This window comes from Sparus aurata, chromosome 11 (genome assembly GCF_900880675.1).
Source record: "Sparus aurata chromosome 11, fSpaAur1.1, whole genome shotgun sequence".
Classification (NCBI taxonomy): domain Eukaryota; kingdom Metazoa; phylum Chordata; class Actinopteri; order Spariformes; family Sparidae; genus Sparus; species Sparus aurata.
Window position 1 is genome coordinate 18,450,075 of NC_044197.1, and position 20,126 is coordinate 18,470,200.

Consider the following 20,126-nt stretch of genomic DNA (forward strand, 5'->3'; position numbering starts at 1 on the left):
ATCCCCATTGTATTGTATTTTTATGGTAGAGAAATATGTTTAAAAGAGTGATATGTGCTGGACACATTACTGTGGTATACAATAATTTGTATCCAAATATGAATATACAAATGTGCCATTATTATCATCATCATGGCTCAAACAGATTCCCTTTGCTTTTGTAGAAGCATTGATTGCCTCCTACTCTCCTTCCATCTACTGCATCACCAGTATCAGCCTACGTCCAATACTAAGCTCTACTTGCTGCACTAATCTTAGTTTACCTGTTATGTGTTCGATGACTGTCACTGTCAGTGGTTCCTATTATGTACAGTATTTTCTAATATGAGGTTAAGGACATTTGTTTTTTATTTATTTTTTTATCTGTAACGACCTGCTGTTTAAGCCTTTTGTTTGTACAATCTTTGACTCCATGAGCTTGTTTTCTAAGGAGTGGGCTTACTCTTTAAGATGTGAACTGCCAACTCCTTCAAACTATTATCATGCTGAATTTTGATTTGAATGACTTGCATGCATGCATGCATGCATGCACACTTTGTTATTTAGCAGTGTTAAGAAATGTGCCTCCTCCAGTTTTATATGTTGCATGCAAAAGTTATATCAGCATGCACTGTGCCGATTTCTATTTGTCAGTAAATCTCAACAAAATATGCCAAAAGTTCATGGAACCATTTATCTCTTTCTTTCCTTGTTTCATCCTTTTCGCTGTTTATTTACATTTTATTTCATTTTGTCTATTTTTGGGGCTGTTGTATTTTCAGGGGGCCATTGACCTGGGCGCCTTCAAGTGTCTGACACGGCTATGCTGCCCACGCAAGTTGGCACCGAAGGCTCGCTACATGCATCTGGCCCAGGAGCTCAGTGTGGACCCCGACTGGCCTCCAAAACCAACAACCACCACTGAAGCCAAACCCCGCCCAGAAAACGGCTCCACCTATCAATTCATAATCAATTCCTAGCACCCCCCCGGCCCCATAATCTAATCTAACCCTTTCATGACACGTATATGACACGTGTTCAGTGAACCTATTCAAACGGAGTTGTTGCAGGATAATTGCTTGCCATAACTGTTAAGAGACTTGGGGCTAATAATGTAGTTTCAGAGGCATTAGTGCAAAAAAAACCACACATGAGAACCAAATCAAATTTCAGTTCTCTTTGGCTTTCCCTCTTGCGCACTCTCAGGTCTCTTGCTTGTCATTAAATGGCATTTAAACATCAGTAACATAAAATATAATTCCCGTTCCTTATTGCAATGTCTGTTCACCGTAGCTGAGCAGCATTCACCCGAGGTTTGGAGGAAGATTAATAAATGACCTTTTCAGATTGACAGTTTGAAATCCCCTCACTTTATACGTGTGAAAGGGGATGGAAAAAAGCAGAGCACTTCATTTCATACATGAAATGTCATAGAAGTTGTTGTAGACTTGAAAATGATTGCTTTTATACCATTGTTAAAATAACAGGATCTGAAAATGTATTTGGAACCACAGTACTCAAAGAGCGTTTTAGCTGAAGTATGAAATAATATATCTGAGGCTTTCACGATGATCACTGGAAATTTACACCATAGGATGAAGCAGATGTTGGCCCAAAAGAGCAGTTTTACTTTGGCCTTTGTCTCTGACAGAAATAGCAAGTGAAAAAATTGCTTGATAAAGAGAGTCTGGAAGTGAGATCCCGGAAGAAATTGAGACATTACGAAGGGTTGAACATGCATTGAGTAACAGATAGAGTTGGTCAGTAAAGCCACCGAACAATATGTGTGATCTAATCATAATGCCTTTTTTAAATCAGCAGCATTTGTTCTCTATGTTCATACTTCTGGGCAGCCACCACCTCACTTTAAGGATGTTCACACAGTGAGTTACTTGTTCAACAAGCTGCTATGGGCGGTGGAGGCTCTGATTGCTACCATGTAGTGGTCTTTTTTAATCTAACGCACATACTGTATAGATATAGAGTAATTTTAATAAGCTAGCATTACCGCCTGGAAAGCGCACACTAGAAGACAGAATCATAACCAAAAAGAACGTTGTAAAGCTTACCATGGAGCTCCAGGGATAATTGAAATTACTCACTTAAGACCAGTATTCAAGTAGTCTTTCAAGCACACTGAGATGTAGAAGATTAGGAATTTGGAACAGTTGCAGTTAACTCGTTTAATTGCAAACCCCAGGCAGAAATCAAAGAACATTATAGATCATCAATGGATGATTGAAACCACAAAACTAATCTGTGGTTGAATTTTCCTCATCATTTGTGCAAAATATTCTAAAACATTAGGGCATGTTAAAAGTACAGTACCTACAGAGAACAGTGAGGGAGACAGATTTCCAACCACAGGCAGGATCTCTGCTTTGTTTGAAATTAACTTTCAGGTTTTTAACAAATATATTGTTGGGTTAGAATTTTAAATGTAAAAGACTTACAAAAAGACAAATTTCATCCCAACTTTTTAGCCATACCAGTGGATCTGATAGTCTTTTGTTCCAGATGGAAATATCTTAGATATTATTTGATTACATTCATGGCCCCGAATAACTCACCATTTCTTTACTTTAATAATAATGCTAACATACAACATATTAGTATCCATAACTCACGTGTTAATTGTTAACATTCAATGCCAAGTCTGACAGGGAACAACATGGCCTTCCTCTTGCGCTCCCATCAGGCCAAACCCTTTTGCCCCACTGGTAGAATAGATGGAATAATAGCAAACTTTTTATCCATCAAAAGATGTTGATTGCTAGTGTGTAATGACCTGTACACAGTCAAAGGGCCAATAGGGTGAGTTAAAACCTTTAATCTCGTGTTTTTTGCATCTATGAGCCATGTCCTGTCAGCCCCTAATGGTATCAGACAGGAGACTGAAAGCAAACCAAGACTTGCATGAAGCCAGCTCCTTGACATCATGTTCTGAAGACATGATGGCTGCAATACTAGAAATATTACTGTAATTACAGCATTACTGTAGAATTTAGAAACATTCACATCTCTGTATTTGAAAAAAGAAATCTGCACAAGTAACGCATACAGTAGCATGAATCTGGCTGGTTATCATGGACCGTTAGTCACATGCATGAGATCATACTGTATGAATCCAAGCATCTTACATTTAGGAACTCATGTCAGATTTGCTCCAGTAGTTAGCCAGTAGTTCTGCTTATGTTATTTTGTAAACAAAATTCTTCCTGTGGAAGACTGATTTAAAGTGTAATCAAGGAAAAGCATTGTGAATCTCATCAGCTCACAGTTCTTGGCACGTTCAAAACATCCATGCAACAACACACTCTTGATATGGTGGATGCTGGTGACCATATACACTCATGTATTACACATAGGCTACCTACATAGAGAGCTAAGGGCTATATATTTATGTTCACTGCTCTTTCTTTGACATGCATCTGTTCTTTAGGTGTCAAACATTCACTCCATGTAAACTTTAGACGGCGGCTGTAATACTGTGTAGCTTCTTTCCTATTGCGAACATGACTGACTGAAATCATTATGTGTAAGCTACCATGAAAACTGGTACCATTTGAAATCATCATGACTTAAATTAAGCTCACCCAGGCCTTTGTAAGGGAAAAAACGACATCCGTTTTACAGCCACCTTTAAAGCAGCCACAGTGTTTGATATTCAGAAGACCGGTTTAGGTTGGAGTGTCACCAACACACATTGTCAGTATAACTGTATACTCTACATAGCAGCCTGCCTTTCATGACTTTTATGGTTTAATATTAATGATTTCAAACAGTGTTTCAGAGTGCTAATCAGTGGTAACCATATGAGACGCCATGTCAAAAGAATGTCAAACTAAATGTAATGTTACTCTTACTCCCTGACAAAATGAATCGAATTATATCTCAACACAATGGCGCTTCATTAACTGATACTTAACATCTCATTTAGCATGTCCATTTATTATTTTTATTCATGTAGAAACAAAATCACAGCAGATTTGTTTAATATCCACATTAACAAGAGTCTGGAGTTGCTCTGTTCCTATATAAGCCATCATCTATTGGGATACTTGTAATATGATATCAAATGCACACAGAACTTTGGATCCATACAGTTTTTATGATAAGCGCAAATGTGGTATGTGACCTTTAGTTTTAATGGGTACATTGTTTATTTGATGAGGATAGTTATAGTGTTTTGTTATAGTATTTTGTGGGTTAGCTGTCATTGTGAGAAGAAAGATATATAGCAGACAAAACTAGAGAGAAATGTGTGACACTGCTGCCAATTTTGCGAAAGCGTTCGATATGTTGTCAAAGCAAAAAATGTCTAAATGACTTATATCTGTGGGATTTCAACAATGTTCCTCATGTGCCCAAACATGGGACACATGAGCTTTCATGAGTTCACATGAATTTTCAATGGAATTTCATTTCATTTTATTATTTTTTCTTTTATTTCCTTTCAGGCTTTAATTTCTTTCTCTGGAAACCTACTGAGGCTAAAATTGAATGTTGTTTAAAGGACAAAATTTAATGCAATGCAATACTATGGTTATTGATTCTATTTCCAAAGACTTTTCTTCACATCTGTATTGGTTGTTTAAAAAATTCAGAGAAAAGGAGAAGAAAAAAAAGAAAAAGTTATATTTTAAACTGTGTTCAGTTCTGTCAAAAATGATTTGACTGAGCAGAAGTGGATGATTATATAAGACATTGGATTCTATCTGTATATATGAGATGTACATTTCTAGTGTGAGCATAAAAGTCAAAAGATTATAGTTATAAAAATGTTTGATTTTTGGATTATCAAAGGGCTGGTGTGTCTTTTTCTACTATTTTGGTACTGTGTTACAATCATTTGTCTGTCTACTTTTTGATTTGTACTGTCTGTTGGATTTATTTGTACTCTGTTTTGTTATGGAGTTGCATTAGCTTGGATCTTCCATAGTAGGGCATAAATTGTGGGCATTTATTTCACAATATGAATCAGTTATTGTCACGTATGATCAGGGCACTTGGATCAATATTTGTTCTATATTGGGTAAATTTAATGCAGCTCATGTCTACTGTAGAGTGAAAAGATTTGTCTCTGCAGGTTCTTAGCTTTTCTTTTGCTTTTTTTTCTTTGTGTAAAACCAAGGATCTGACACAAGAAGGGAATTCAACTGATGACATTTGGCACCTCCTCTTAGCGAATTCAGAATTTTAGCAACATCTGACAATCTTACTTTTCTGTCCGATCATTAAATGTACATATTTTATTTCATTCTCGAACATAAAAAACAAAAACTAAAAAGTTATTGGCAACAAAAAGTGTGGTTAGTTGCTTGATTTCAGCGGTCAGCTGTAGACGTGATTTTATTGCTGCTAGGGGTGAAATGATTCAGTATCAGCTGTTTCATAACCTGACACAGAAAATTCATCAATTTAATGACGTGCAAAGTGTAAATACTACAGTTGCTTTTGTCTACGCTACAGTTCTGCCTTTTATTCTGACAGCTATGTCAGAGCAATGGATTTTATGCTGAAACCTCTATGCTCTTATACAGGTACAACATATACCGACCGCTGACCGTTAGCATTGGCCTCTAATTCACGTCATGTATTTCAAACAAACCATCGAATGGCATTTAGATTGAGTCAGCCACTGAGTGTATGAAACCTCACGTGGATGTTGTTTCCTCAGGGAAATGTGTCTATTTGTAATGAATAGAGAAATAATAGAAGTTGCTACCCAAACTGAATGAAGACATACTGTTGGTAAAAACGTTTTTATTGTAGTCCATCTGTATGTCGGCTCTATCAGGCGTACATTTTGTTTGCAGTGCCCACACCTCAACTAGAAGCTCGTCTGGGGTATATGTATTGTTTTTATTGGCAGAGATGTACTTTTTTTTGTTTTGTTTTGGAAGATTTTTGTACTTTATAATTTATTTCTTATTTATTTTCACTTCTTTTTCCCTGAGGATTGTATTTCAAATTTATCTTGATTTCTTTCTTTTCAATAAATGTTCTGACAACACTGCTGAATGTCTGGGTAAATTGTGTCCATTTAGCATGAACTGGGACGCCAACATGCTGCAGCAGCTTCAGGAAGGTATGCAGAGCACATCTCAAGTTGCCAGTATATTGGGTAAATTGTTTACAGGAAAGTTGACTTCGATCACCTAAACAAAGTCATGCAGAGGAATACTCGGCATACATACCAAGGCCTTATCAGCCCATTTACATGCATGCACTAGAAATATGAACATTGGAGGCTCTGGCCTCTGATTTGGATACTTACCACACAGCTTCAGTCTTGAGAAGTTCCTCCTCTCAGCATAAGGTACACAAGTGTTGAAGATTCTATGTATATCAGGTGGATGAACAGTATTAAAAAAAATGTAATTCTTTTGAAAATGAGACCTAAGAGAGAAAGTTTGACACCCACAAGTCACTATCACATTAACTTTGGATTCTCCAGTGTGATCATGCAACATTTTGCTTACATTACAATTTCAACAGCGTATGCCTAAGATCACATTACTGTTTTTAACCTATATTCATCACAGGACTGAGCAGATGTCTGTTAGTCATCAATTTAAAATCAACTGCGCTGTTCTTAACTAGTCCAAGCTACACCTGTCTATTCAAGTGACTCTTTATCAATCATGTTATTCGTGTTGCCCATTTAAACATCTACTTTTTACCCTGATTTTTGCATTTCCCATCGGTATGTGAGGCTGCAGACTTTGCATGAGAGAATTGCTCATATTTCAAAGCATTCCTATGATGGAAACAAAAGCATGATTACAGAGAAATTCATTTCACATGTACACAATAGCAAGCACTATCCTAAACAGTGCCTTTTCACAGTACCCCAAAGACATACTTGGTTAAAATGCTAAAATATGATTTTGGTAAAACTGAAAGTCACCCATATCAATACTACATTAGTCTGACATTAAATGTAATTAAATGTCAAAAGTGATCAATGCAATTAATGTCAAAGTATCCAATATTAAAAGTACTTATGTATTAAAGGTAAAAGTATATTATACATACATGTACTGTATGCATATACTGTATACTATGGGTTGGCCGATTATTGGCCTGGTCAATTATTGGATCCAATATTCAGCCTTTTCCTGATGATCTCAGTCAGTGTTTTGTTATTCGAATGATAATACATAATTGTAAAAATGTGTCACTTTGGCTCTGATAAAGCATGCAGTCTGAAAAGTAAGTAAGTTATCAAATAAATGTTGTGGATTAAAAAAAAGTACAATATTTGCCAGCAAAATGTAGTGGAGTAGAAGGATAAAGTAGCAAAAAAGGGTAACACTCAAGTAAAGTATAGGTGCCTTAAATTGTATTAATGCTCAGTACTTGAGTAAATGTACTTGCACTTCATCACTGGTCCGATAAAGGCATCCACATTATTATTTTATGTACAAGATATCAATATCCCAAAGATGTGACATGGGAAGACAAACATGGTAGAGTGGTACTGACTGCTCAGTGACATCACAGCGGTTCACCCTGTTTTTAGACGCATAGGAAGTATTTTCCCCGGTGCGTTTTCTGTCAGTGTTCATTTGTCGGTAGCACCTTTTACCGGAAGTGGACTGTCATTCTGGCTGTGTCCTTGTAAGCTAACGAGCTAGTTAACTAGCTGCCATAGCATGCAAGCAAATGTGTACCATCTGGAAAGATGAATTGAACCGTGCCTGAAGAGTGAACTTAAGAGAGAATAGAGTTTACCCGCTGGTTCTAACAGCGCCATGTTGCGTGTCGGGAGTAAAGCTGCCTGGTAAGTCCCCGTTTGATAAACGTAGCGGTAACAGAAACTAGCTAGCTTGTGTTAGCTGTTTTAGAGGAAAGCACAGATCGCTGGTCATTTGACAGCTGAGGACAGCGAAGCTAGCTTTCTCCTTCATGTAAATATATGTTGTCCAATTAAAATGACTAATATTTAAATCATAAATATATTATAGTTTAGCTAGCTGAGTAGCTGCATACACTGTCTCCACACGCTGACACTGACATATTGTGCCGCTGTTTTGGATTTTGTCGTTAGCTAACGTTAGCTAACGTCAACCCGGGGGACAGTTTATCCTCCAGTATTGACACAATTGTCAGGTTGACTTAGTTTGTGCTTTGTATTCTCTCAGATAACTATATGATAAAAGACTGTACATTGAATGAATCAAGAAAGGATTTACGTGTTGTAACTCATTGCATTGGGAATATATTTGAATGTTGCAAGCTAACGATAACGTTGCCTTAGCGTAAGATGTAACGTTATCCTCATCCTTTCTTCTCTATGACTTTATGACGCAGGTATTAGTGGTTTTGCTTTTTACAAACAGCACCACATAACAAAATTGTTAACTTGTCATAGTGTGACTCCATTTCACAATAGCTACTTAGCTTTATGCTCCATCACACTAATTAGTTGAAACTCTCTGTATAGTGTAGGCTGGGTTAAAGGTCTGGTGTGTGAGATTTAGGGGAATTAAAGGTGATTGATTGGCAGGAATGGAATAGAATATTTATCATTGTGTATTCATTTGTGTATCACCAGAGTCTAAGGAGCAATGTGTTTTTATCACCTCAGAAGGAACCTTTTATATCTACAGAGGTAGAACCTCTCTTCGCCATGTTTATACAGTAGCCCTGAATTGACAAACTAAAAGCTGAGTGTAGAAAGGGTCTTTTACGTTCATGCTTTTAGTGGCCATAGCGAAGAGGGAGTTGAAGGGTATTTTGTTGATCGCAATCTCTAACCTTATGCACTGGACCTTTAATTCTCCTCCTTCATCATTTCCCAGGTTGGACATGGAACAGATTTAAATTTTACTTAATATAACTTTAAACTTACTGCTGCTGTTACTATTGTTACAATAATGACCACTAACATTAGTAACAAGCCTTATGTTTGCCTGTTCCAAAGTGTCACATTTTTATCTGTAGAGTGATTCTCTTGAGATTAAAATTGTATTTAATGTTCCTCTTTGGCCAGTATCTGCATCATCAAGGATACAATAAGGGGATGACTAACTGACTGACTTCCATTATATGTTTAGTGGATATAGTGTTTATAGTCACACAAGTAAGATGAGCTTCTGTTGATTATCATCCAATTTCCTTATCTCCCCAGCATGGCTTGCAGGAACCTAGTCTCCACCAACATGGGGGTGAGATTTCGGGTACCACTGCAGAAGCTACACCCTCTGTCCCGTGCCATCCATCATCGCTACTCGGGCAACTCCAACCCTCAGCGAGCCCCTCATCGCACGGCAGCCCGATATTTCACCTCCATGTCACGGTTGCCCATGCGGCCTCCAAAGCCTCCCCCAGGGTCAGGGGGGCGTAGCTATCAGCAGCAGCGCGGGTTCTGGGTGGCTCGCCTTGCTGCTCGGCTGTTAAAGCTCCGCTATATTCTGCTGGGTTCAGCAGTGGGAGGAGGCTACACAGCTAAAAAGGTAAGCAATTGAGGATTCATGAACCAGTTTTGTTCATTGTTCTCTCATCATCACAGAGCTATAGAGTTTAGCAGGGTGATAAACATTTTTACAGAACTTCATAAAAATGTTCCTGAGTAATTTAAAGCGCTGCCCCAGCCCTACATAGTTATGATGTCATATAGAAAACAGTAGAGGAAAGACTTAATAAATTCATATTAGGATAACATAAGCATGTCATTTTATCTCCAGACCTATGATGAGTGGAAGGACATGCTGCCAGATTTTAGTGAATACAACTGGGTCATTCCTGATTTTGTCTGGGAACTAAGTGAACAAATTGATTTTGGTAAGTGTTTTCATTTTAATGTCATGATTTAAGTGAACATGTTAAACTGTTGCCTTGTTGTCCTTGTAAAGGATCCCTGATATCCTTAAAACTTGCTATTCTTTGGTTCATATTTAAAGAGTGGCTGTACAGTCATGCATCATGAGATTTACCTGCTGACCTTTGTCTTCTCCACTTGACATATTAATTCTTGCATCCACAGATAAATTGGCCAAAGCTCTACCAGAGATGGAGGAAATAGCCAAGCTACTACCTGACCTAGACAAGATAGGAGAGAACTTCACTTTCCTTAAAAGCCTCGTGTCCTCTGGTGAGTGAGCAAAAACTTAACTATGTCCACATAAAGAAACATTTTGATAATCATCATCAAATTATCTGCAGACATCTGAGTGCCTTGTTAAGTGTCAAAGTTTCAAATGAAGGTAACACAAGCAGACCTGTCTTCCACTGTTGCACTGGTCTCTGCTCTTGACTATAAGATATTTAACAATCCAGTTGTGTGCCCTGTATCACGCTCTAAGTATGTTGACCTGAGCACAATGAGATAAGATGGACTGAGAGTTATGAAATAATATAAGGAAATGGCCTGCTTCAAGCTCTAAAATGCTGCTTTTTCTGCATCACTCCCCCTTCTCTGTGGCAGTCGGTGCATAGGAGCTCTCTTTTTCACCAAATATAGGGTTAGATATACTGCAGGTCTATAAACAATATGTCTTTGATCAGAAATTCTATAGGAAACGCTATAATACTTTTTTTCAGCTTTTATTTATTCAGCTGGGACTAGGTGCATGTTGCTGAGCAGTCTTAAAATTGGAGACTGTAAATATTTCTATGCTCATATCACTTTATTTTTTAAAAACAACGCAAAAATTGCTTTGTATCACTTTTAATTCATCGTTTTACCACAGTTCAAGTCTGTCAGATAAAAGTTCCCCTTTTAATTAAATCTGTCATCCACCGTCTTTTGAAAACCACTTATAATGGTATCCCTGTTTGTAGAGTAGAAGGGGTTTACTAAGATTAGGGTGAACCTCAAACCTCCTCATCAAGGAAAGCAATAACTACGGTTGTCAATTGGAATACCATTCATATCATTCCTGCATTTTATTTTATTTTGCTTTACCAGATCATTGCGATACAGCAGTAATGATTAAAGTATTTTAGTTGCCAACTATTTTGAAAATTGAGTAATCATAATTTTTTAAGCCAAGTATCAATACGAAATTGATTCCAGCTTATTAAATGTAAGGATATACTGCATTTCTTTACTTAATTTATGGTAGTAAATGAAGAGTCTTTGGTTTTCTGACTGCTGGTTGGTCAAAAGAAGCAATTTAAAAATGTTGCTTTGGGCTCTGGGAAATTGTGATTAACATTTTTCGCAATTTTTTTTTTCACGTTATAGACTAAACAATCGATTAATCATTTAAATATTCAGCAGAGTAATTGGCAGTGAAAATAAATGTGAGTTGCAGCTCTACATGACACACATATCTCAACTCTTTCCACGAATGTTGACAAAAGGGACAGCTCACCCTAGAATAATACCATCCACTCACCATCACGTCAGCTTAAACTTGACATTTTACTGCTTTTCAACAAGTTTTTATCTTGTTTTCAAGCTACTGAATAGTCTGCTTGTTAGGAGCCCTAAAAAAGACATCTAATTTTATGAAATTCCTCTTACCGCCAAAGAAACTTGATTTATTCTTAAGTCACAAGATAATGGGAGTGATAACATTCATATCAAAATACAGGCAAGAAGATGTTATTCTCCCTACAAATCTGTTGCCAATAGAGGAGATGCTTTTTGAATAGAACCACCTCTTGATTGGTTGTTAATGACACAATTTGTAATTTTGGGCTCCTTCAAGGTCAGGCTCAGTTTGCGGTGTACTGATCTCCTTTAACGTTTTCTCATTAAGTGGCTACTTCACTTTAAGCTCTGGCACAGCAGCAGCTTTGTTTTAATACACATCATTTAGCTGTGTCCCTGCTTTGACCACCATCCCTCTGCTTCTGTCTTTTATGATTTTTTATCTTGTGTTGTTCTTCCTTCTCCTCCTCCTCCCCTACCCTCCTGTCCTCAACATTCTTCACAGGTGTGAGTTTGGGTAGTGAAGTCAAAGGAGCTTCTGGTCTGCATCTGTTGTTAGGTGTGTAAACCCCCGCACTCAGTAGCGCTGCCCACTCCCCTCTTTTCTCTCTGCCGCTGTTTGACCACCATCTTGCCACAATATTGGCATGGTTGTGGGTTCCTGCTTGCCACGGTTGGGCTCAAAAGGCGGTAGCAGGGCATCTTCCCAGGACGTTGGCTTCCAGGTTGCAGACCAGCGCTGCTGTCAAGGATGGCAGTGTTCATGTTTAACACAGGTTCTGTATTAAGTGAAATGTCAATGACCTGTCAGTAGGATGGTGAAAAGGTCTCATCTTTAACTTTTATTATTTATGTAGACATCCAATTTTACCCCGAGGCTGAAATCTGTTTACTGGAATTGGTGAAAGCCTCACTCTTTAGGTTTCTCTCCTCTCTCTCTGAATTATTTTAAAATCCTTGAACTTGATTGTGCAGTAGGAGAGTGTTAACTAGATGTTTTTTTTTAACATTTTACTTCCTGGAAAAGCTCTGAAATGCAGATCCATTGTGCATACCTTTAGTAGTCCCCTCCTCTCCTTTTGAATTTCTTTAACCTGACTGTCCTTGGCTGTACTTTGTCCTACCTGTGTGGTATTTGCCTCCTTTGACTTCCACCCTCTCTCTCCCCTGGCCTGTTTTGGCTACTTTCTTTAATCATGCTAACATTCACTAATCTTTGGGACGAGCTCATTCTGCCTGTAGCTGCTTTCTCTCAAATGTTTGGAAAATGCACCAAAAATACATTTTACATAGAGCATCCATTCAATAACTCAAGACATGCACATATTCAAATTTACACTAAATGCTTATTTTCTTCAATAACAAATAGTGGTACAATAATATTTATTTTATTCAGATAAATTGTAATGATTATATAACTCAGTGATTATATAACTGCAATAAGCTCATTTACATTGATATGTGTAAAGTCATAATCTTAAAAAATCACCCGCCAGACCAGAATGGACCACACCTTTGCTGTGAGTCATAAATTAAATGAAGGAGTGTTCCTGGCTCTTTGGTTTTCAAGTTCAAACCCTTTCATTGCTAAAAGAGAGTTTAAGAGTATGGATAGTGAAAAGTTTTTCTATTTATATATTTAGTGCACTTGGATGATACATTTGACTGTAAATATAGCATGACAATATGCTGCATTTTGTAATCACCAGCCTCATTTCTAGGACTAAGCAGATTTTGCTTTGTGCACGGCAATAGCGCATGTAAGCTCACGTCGTAATAACTTAACTCAGGCACTTTAATCAACATGGTATTTGAATGTTCAGCTTGAAATTGATTAAAAGATCTTGATTCTTTTAATTGATTTTTTTTTCTTTGTGCTTCATGTCATAATTGAGATGTTTATTGAATTCTACAGAAACTGCTTTTATAACCACAGAAGTTCACCAATTATATTATTATTTCCAGGCACACAAATACTCTTTCTGGAACTAATCTTATAATAACTGGCAACATATTCTTTACATGTTCACATGCTATGGCCTGCACTATTAAAGCAGTACAGCAAAAATCACACTCAATTATATTCATTATATATACTATATCCAATCACAAAAGTCTCAGTTGAACTAAAAAGTAGAGTTTAGTAGTTTGTACATTTTAGTCAGTTGAGGTTAATGTAAAATTAAAACTTCTCAAATCTGACCTGTACTTCACATTTTCTATATGTGTAAATAAACATATGTACATGTTTTATATGCACATGTTATATCAGTGCAACATTTTCCAGACATTTGAATTTGAATCACTCTGGTCTTTATATTTTATCATAGGCATGCTCTCAATGATAACTCTGGCTTTTTTCAATATTGTCTTCCTAATCTTGTTTGTATTTAGCCCTTAAAAGTAAAAGATTCATTTGATAAGTAACCTCATTCTGTGTTGTTGTGTCTCCTCTGGTAGAAACCTCAGGTGATCCTCCCCTAAAAGCCACAGATTCCTCTTCTGCAGCCACACAAGATACCAGTGACAAGCAATACAAAAAGGCAAGTTCATAAAACCTTACAAAACTTTGTCCTCTCTGCTTTGCCACGGCTTGGCCTCACTCAGCTCTCCTTTGCAGCTTGGCTACCTTTCACTTCAAGAACTACAATCGGTTGATTCAAAATCTACCAAAATAAACACATGATTAAGACTTTATTGTTCAAGGCATAAAAACATAGTAGTCAAGGGCCCTGGGGCACATATTGATGTGTCACCTCATGTCATCGTACTTAATTTGTTAAAAGATACATTTAAAAGAAGCACTTAAATTAAAGTTACCAGTTACTGGGATACATTTTGTACTACAGAGAAATATCATATCTTTGGATGCATTTTGAATCAGTCAGTTCAACTGAATGTGAATTGTAAGTTTTACACTGGCTGCCAACTTACAGTATAAACAAGATGAGCTTTTGATACCAAGTGGCATTGTTATAAGAAAATGGTTTTATGACTTATTAGATGACCAGACTCCTGTGTGAGTCTTACTACAGACCTGCTCACTCTTAATTGTTTTACTACATGAACCTTTTTACGGTTTTGCCAGTAGTATGTGCATACTGTATGGCACTCATTCTGAGAGTATAATCTGAGACATTATGCATATTGATATTTATCATGGCTTCAAAAGAGGTTTTACTACTTTTAATGCTTTTCAACTGTTTTCTAGAAGTCTCATTCATTGAAAATGTTGCTTTTTCCAGCTTTATTTTATACAGGTCTCTCTGGCAGAACACTTTGTATGCACATGTGTTTCATTTCTGCTTTCCTCTCTGTTTTTTGTTTATTTTGTGTCATGTTCTTTTCTGCAAAATGACCCATTCAGTGTCCTTCTGTTCTTTTTAATGTTTCTGTGTTTTTTTTTTAACACTGGACAGAGTTTAAGTTTAAACAATGAAAACATGTGAATGTCCGAAAAATAATATTACGAAAAACAACAACAAAAAAGACAGATGGCAGCTTTTCTCTCCTCTGCCCTGCTTTTAGTCTGCAATCATGGTCTCCAACATGAGCACATTTAACACAACTTGTGCAGGTAAAATTGAACTTAAAATTACATTAAACTGTTATATTATCATACAAGCCTTTCACAGAGCACAAGATGATGACGAGTTCATGTTGGGGACCCTTGAACTAAAGCAAATTTCACCTGCTGCATAGTATGCTTTTCTCCTTATAGAGATATGTCCCAGTGCTTGCTATGCTTAGTTAATCACATCATCTTCACCTTCATCTGACCAATTATGCATTTACAGCACAGTAAAACATTTCTTCTGAACTTGGTTATTATTTGATCTTTTACAGTAAAACTTGATATTCTACTTTTTTACTGTATTTTATATTGCTATACATTGGCATGAAGTCAATCATATTGTCATCAGAATCATAGTGAAGGTGCAGTCATTAGTCCATAGTGGTGCATGATGTTGAGGACAGAACAGAGTCACTGTTGTTGCCACTTGCTGAGAGGTGCTGGTTGTGGTATTAGTCACCTCCTCTGCTTTCAGTTCGGCAAAGTTTGGCATCTCCCCTTTTTGTTTGAGAGAGACTGACTTTGTTGGGTCACACTGATGATGGTGGCGAGATTACCAAAGGCAAAGACCTTGATTCTTTTAAACTCGAGCTTTGACTGAAACGTGATTCTCCTGCCTGAACTGAACGAATGCCAGTGACTAAGAGTCTCAGGCCAGGTTTCCTCTGTTGTCACCGTGTGTTTTGGAGCAGCATTTGCCTATATGGCCGGCCAGTGCAGTGGCTGGTTATTGTCTTTGTTGCTGCTCCTACCTGTCTCTCATTATGACGTGCCCCAGCAGGGTCTGCTTGGCGAGCTCATTCTTATTCAGCAGCAGATCCAGCGGCACGAGGAGGAGGTCCGGCGGGCCGCTGCAGCGAATAATGCGCGTCCCCCACCGCCAGAGCCTGCTCCCAGTCCGCCTCCGAACCCCAGCCCCCCTCAACAGAAACGCAAGGTGAAGGTCCCAACCCACTTAAATCTGCCCTATCCCACCAAAGCCTTCTAAAAGATCAGAGAAGAGAGAGAATATTTTTTTCAGGACAATTTATAACAACCATTCACTTTTTTTTCACAAAATAAGTCAAGTTTAACACCAGGCTGAAAAGCAGGGTTTCACTGCCTCAATAGTAAAACATTTGTTGCACCTGTGACCACAACCAGCATCACTGGTGGGTGTGGTTGGTTGTGTGTTTTCAGCTGCAAGTTCAACTAACAGTTCTGTCACAGTGAACTGACATAATTTGGAGTACACTTCAACATTTGAAATGCAGCTAATTGAGAAGTTAAACCACTAGATTTTCAGCTGATGTTAAGTTGCTCTTTAAAGATGCCCTCCAGACATCTAATTAAACATATAAACAAATAGAACAAAAGGTGTTAGTATTGTTCAAAGCAGACTGACACACAAAAAAGATAAACTCCTCTTAAAATCTTTTATAAAATAATCTACTCCTCCTCCTGGATATGCAAATTATGTTAAATTCTGAAGTTTTCCTGCTGGACATAATATGTGTCCTACCTCACCGTAAAGTTAATGCTCAGTATATGAATGTGCCCTGGAGGCTTCAGGTCTTACCACCACATTCATTTGTATAAATTACAAATTGGACCAGGATTGGCTTTTCAATAGTTGTGGGATCACAAATCACTCTAATAGGCAAGAACCATAAAATTGGATTCTCAGTGAACAAGAAAAAAAACAACATATTTTTGACTGGAGGGGGACTTTGACTAATTTAATGTGTAAAGATGGAGCTCTCAATTTGGAGACTAATACCACTTTTTATAAAAGAACCCAACACCCAAATTTCAGAACAGCTGCCAAAGAATTCACTAACGCAATAATGCTTTCCAGTACAATGGCCATGCAGTGAATACAATGCTGGTTATACTAACAATGTTCAGTTTCTCTTGAAATTGAGTTTATTTTGTCCACCACATAGACGGCAACATTTAAACTAAATCAAACATTGCACAAATAAACTAAGCAACTCCTCTCTGACTAAACCTATTTATTGCATTGCTGTTGTAGTGGACTGCATTATATTTTACGGGTGTTTTATGCCTAGCACCCTAATTTAAGCCATGGCGTTAGTGTTTTGAATATTTTTTTAATAGATTTTCATTTTACAATATTTGCAGTGGAGACTAATTGGCCCGTCAATCCTCTAGTCTATCCTCTACAACACCCATGTATCACCCCATAGTGTGTCAGGCTGTGCTAAAGTTTGCTTCATCAGTTGGCTATGGGGAAAAGGCATGCATGGACCTTTTTGTAGCCTTGTTCCAGAAGCAAAGTGACGTAGCCCAGTCTCACGCTCTCATGCATATGGACGGATAATCAACAGCTCCATTCATGTACGGAAACACTGCATGGAGTGAAGTGGCAACCCGCTGCATGGTGTGAGCTGCACTTTTTGAAACCACCATGAATGGACACAGCTATATAAAACATTGTTGTCAACAAGTCTTAAGCTAATGAGCAGTTTTGTAATATTAAATAAGTCCCTTAATGGAGGACTTTCAAAATATTTGAATCCAGTGTTGACACATATCACTAGAGGGTATTTAACAGCACACTTCTTGTCCCTGTTATGTAGTAAAGAAACAGTTTTTTGGTAAAGTAGTTTGGTGTTGTTGTCTGTTTAGTTACCTTTCTTCTGCTGCCAATCCCATTTTGTTCATGTGTGCTGTGTCTCTTGCTTTCTGTCCTGTCTCTCATCCTAACAAGCAAACATGTTGCAAGTGTACAAGAGAAAGAATCAATGAATTTTCCTCGATCATGAGAAATTAAGCTATAATGACTGAATGATTTTGTGATTTGTGTTCAGCTGTATTTTTCAGGGCTCACTCTTTGAATCGTGCCTGTTTGTGAATCAATAGCTTGATGATCAAAGCCATGTAATACCAGAATGAGTAATGTCTGCCTGAAATCTGATTTCTGTTCTTCTCTTTATGCATTAAACTAAACTGGTTCTTTCTGTAATACAGTGTGCACGTAATCAACCTTCAGGGTGCTGGTGAAGTGTAAAGGGCAGCCCTTAATTTCAGTATGGAAAAATAGCATTAACTCAATTTGTTGCTGTTCTGTTTTTCTGTTGTTCTGTTTCAATCTGTAGTCATCAGACAAAGAAAAGATAGACCAGCTTCAAGAGGATCTGCTCCGTACACAGGTACAGTAGATTGTGTGTATCTAATCATAAAATCTAAACAGAATTTCTTTGGCCACAGGAATGTTGGTATGGAAGTCATCCAAGTCTTTTAGCACTTTTATTGTCCGATATCTTTAAATAATTAATGTCTTTTTCCTTAAAAGTGATCAAAACAGTCTGAAGTCAAATGTGTTAACATCTTCGTTACACCTACAGTCATAGTTACTTTTACTGTATGCTTCATACAGCCCAAATAGGCAGTAAAACTGTTGTGAAGTGTTGCTTATACAGGGCATCGATCATGTTCTATTGTTTATCCCATAGCTAAAATATCAGCGCATGCTGGAGAGACTGGAGAAGGAGAATAAAGAGTTAAGGAAAGTGGTGCTGCAAAAAGATGATAAGGGAATTCACCAAAGAAAAGTGAAGGTGGGTTTAACATATCAACACATATACACAATAAAGACACCACACACTAAATTCTCTAAAGTTTTCCCTTTGAGGCTCCAATTTTGTTCGATTTCAGAATATTTCATAAAACAATCATACTATGCACAGAAATATGCATTTTAAGTTTGACTGTAATGCTGCTGATGCATATGATTCATTTTCATGACTGTTGTGTCCCCTTGTGTAGAAATCCCTTATTGACTTGTATTCTGAAGTCCTGGACATCTTGTCTGACTACGATTCAAACTACAACACCCAGGACCACTTACCAAGGGTAAGGAGCAATTAACTGTAGATCTACTGTTTATAGTAAATTAATTTCTATCACCTGATCACATGATCACCTGTTTCCTTTTTCACTTTGTGCTTGCCATTGGGTGTAGTGTTCTCCTTTCTCTTCTATCCATTTATCTGTATTTCGTCTAATCTCCCGTTTCAGGTGGTTGTGGTTGGGGATCAGAGTGCTGGGAAGACCAGTGTGCTGGAGATGATAGCCCAGGCCAGGATCTTCCCCAGAGGCTCAGGAGAGATGATGACCCGCTCTCCTGTCAAGGTATGTGGGACCAGACTGGCTGATCAAACCTTTCATTCTGAAAGGACAGAAAATAATATTTACACACTTGCTTGTTGTCATGAAATGACCGTGAAATGACAGCATGTACAGCCATTGCCAAGCAGAATCGGCAAATAATCAGCCCAGCACAGTCCACAGTGCAAAGTGGCCCAGTTTGGATGAATTTCTGAGCGCTTACTGATCTTCTGTCTGCAGGTAACACTAAGCGAAGGCCCCCACCACGTAGCCATGTTTAAAGACAGCGGCCGAGAGTTTGACCTCACCAAGGAGGAGGATGTAAGTCATAGAATCATTAATTCCATTGACCTAATATGAACGTTTTTACGTGTTTAACCAAGCCTCTTTCTTTTTGCTTTAGCTGGCTGCTCTGAGGCACGAAATTGAACTGAGGATGAGGAAGAGTGTGAGGGAGGGACAGACAGTCAGCACTGAGGTTGGACATCAGATCTCCATTCAGATTTACCTCAGTGATGTTTCATAGAATAACGATGTTTATTTTTTTTTGTGTGTCAGACAATATCCTTGAGTGTTAAAGGCCCTGGCATCCAGAGGATGGTGCTTGTTGACTTACCAGGTGTCATCAGTGTGAGTATGCATTCTTGTATTAAAAAAAAATAAATCTGCAATGTATAAACCTGCACTATTTTATTTTATGCTGTTATTATTACTACAAGTTTTCATATTATTATTTACAGCATATCTGTATTTTTGATTTAGAAACTAGAGTTTTTTTTTCTTCTGATTGATTTTGTATTTTCTATCATGTAAATCAAAGCCAAACTTGTCTTCACAAATACAGTGATACAATAACAGTCTTTAATAGGTTAATTTATTTGTGTCTCTCAAAGACGGTGACTGCAGGAATGGCATCGGATACAAAAGAAACCATCTTCAGCATCAGTAAGGCCTACATGCAGAACCCCAACGCAATCATCCTCTGCATTCAGGGTGAGTTTATTTACAGCCACAACAATGTTTATACTCCTGACCATCCTCATTGTTATGATATGTACGATGTCATAGTAT

The 20,126-nt window shown here is 37.7% G+C and overlaps 2 protein-coding genes across 11 annotated transcripts in view; both read left to right on the top strand.

The window, feature by feature from the left end:
- The window catches only part of atp13a3 (ATPase 13A3), a 53,516-nt gene extending 47,694 nt beyond the window's left edge, over positions 1–5,822 (top strand). For both annotated transcript variants that reach the window (XM_030432999.1, XM_030432998.1), the window contains one exon: positions 762–5,822. In XM_030432999.1, coding sequence (XP_030288859.1) covers positions 762–959 — 198 coding nt within the window. In that variant the 3' untranslated portion in view covers positions 960–5,822. The remainder of the gene's footprint in view (positions 1–761) is intronic.
- Positions 5,823–7,533: 1,711 nt separating this feature from the next.
- The window catches only part of opa1 (OPA1 mitochondrial dynamin like GTPase), a 43,152-nt gene continuing 30,559 nt past the window's right edge, over positions 7,534–20,126 (top strand). For 2 of the 9 annotated variants that reach the window (XM_030433210.1, XM_030433209.1), the window contains exons 1-15: positions 7,536–7,768; positions 9,119–9,443; positions 9,675–9,771; positions 9,974–10,081; positions 11,874–11,927; positions 13,829–13,911; positions 15,724–15,879; positions 18,044–18,097; positions 18,401–18,505; positions 18,714–18,800; positions 18,966–19,079; positions 19,296–19,376; positions 19,459–19,533; positions 19,614–19,685; positions 19,949–20,048. In XM_030433210.1, coding sequence (XP_030289070.1) covers positions 7,740–7,768; positions 9,119–9,443; positions 9,675–9,771; positions 9,974–10,081; positions 11,874–11,927; positions 13,829–13,911; positions 15,724–15,879; positions 18,044–18,097; positions 18,401–18,505; positions 18,714–18,800; positions 18,966–19,079; positions 19,296–19,376; positions 19,459–19,533; positions 19,614–19,685; positions 19,949–20,048 — 1,540 coding nt within the window. In that variant the 5' untranslated portion in view covers positions 7,536–7,739. Of the gene's footprint in view, positions 7,769–9,118; positions 9,444–9,674; positions 9,772–9,973; positions 10,082–11,873; positions 11,928–13,828; positions 13,912–15,723; positions 15,880–18,043; positions 18,098–18,400; positions 18,506–18,713; positions 18,801–18,965; positions 19,080–19,295; positions 19,377–19,458; positions 19,534–19,613; positions 19,686–19,948; positions 20,049–20,126 lie in introns of all 9 variants that reach the window. The other 7 variants (XM_030433204.1, XM_030433206.1, XM_030433207.1 and 4 more) reach the window with 7 other exon arrangements.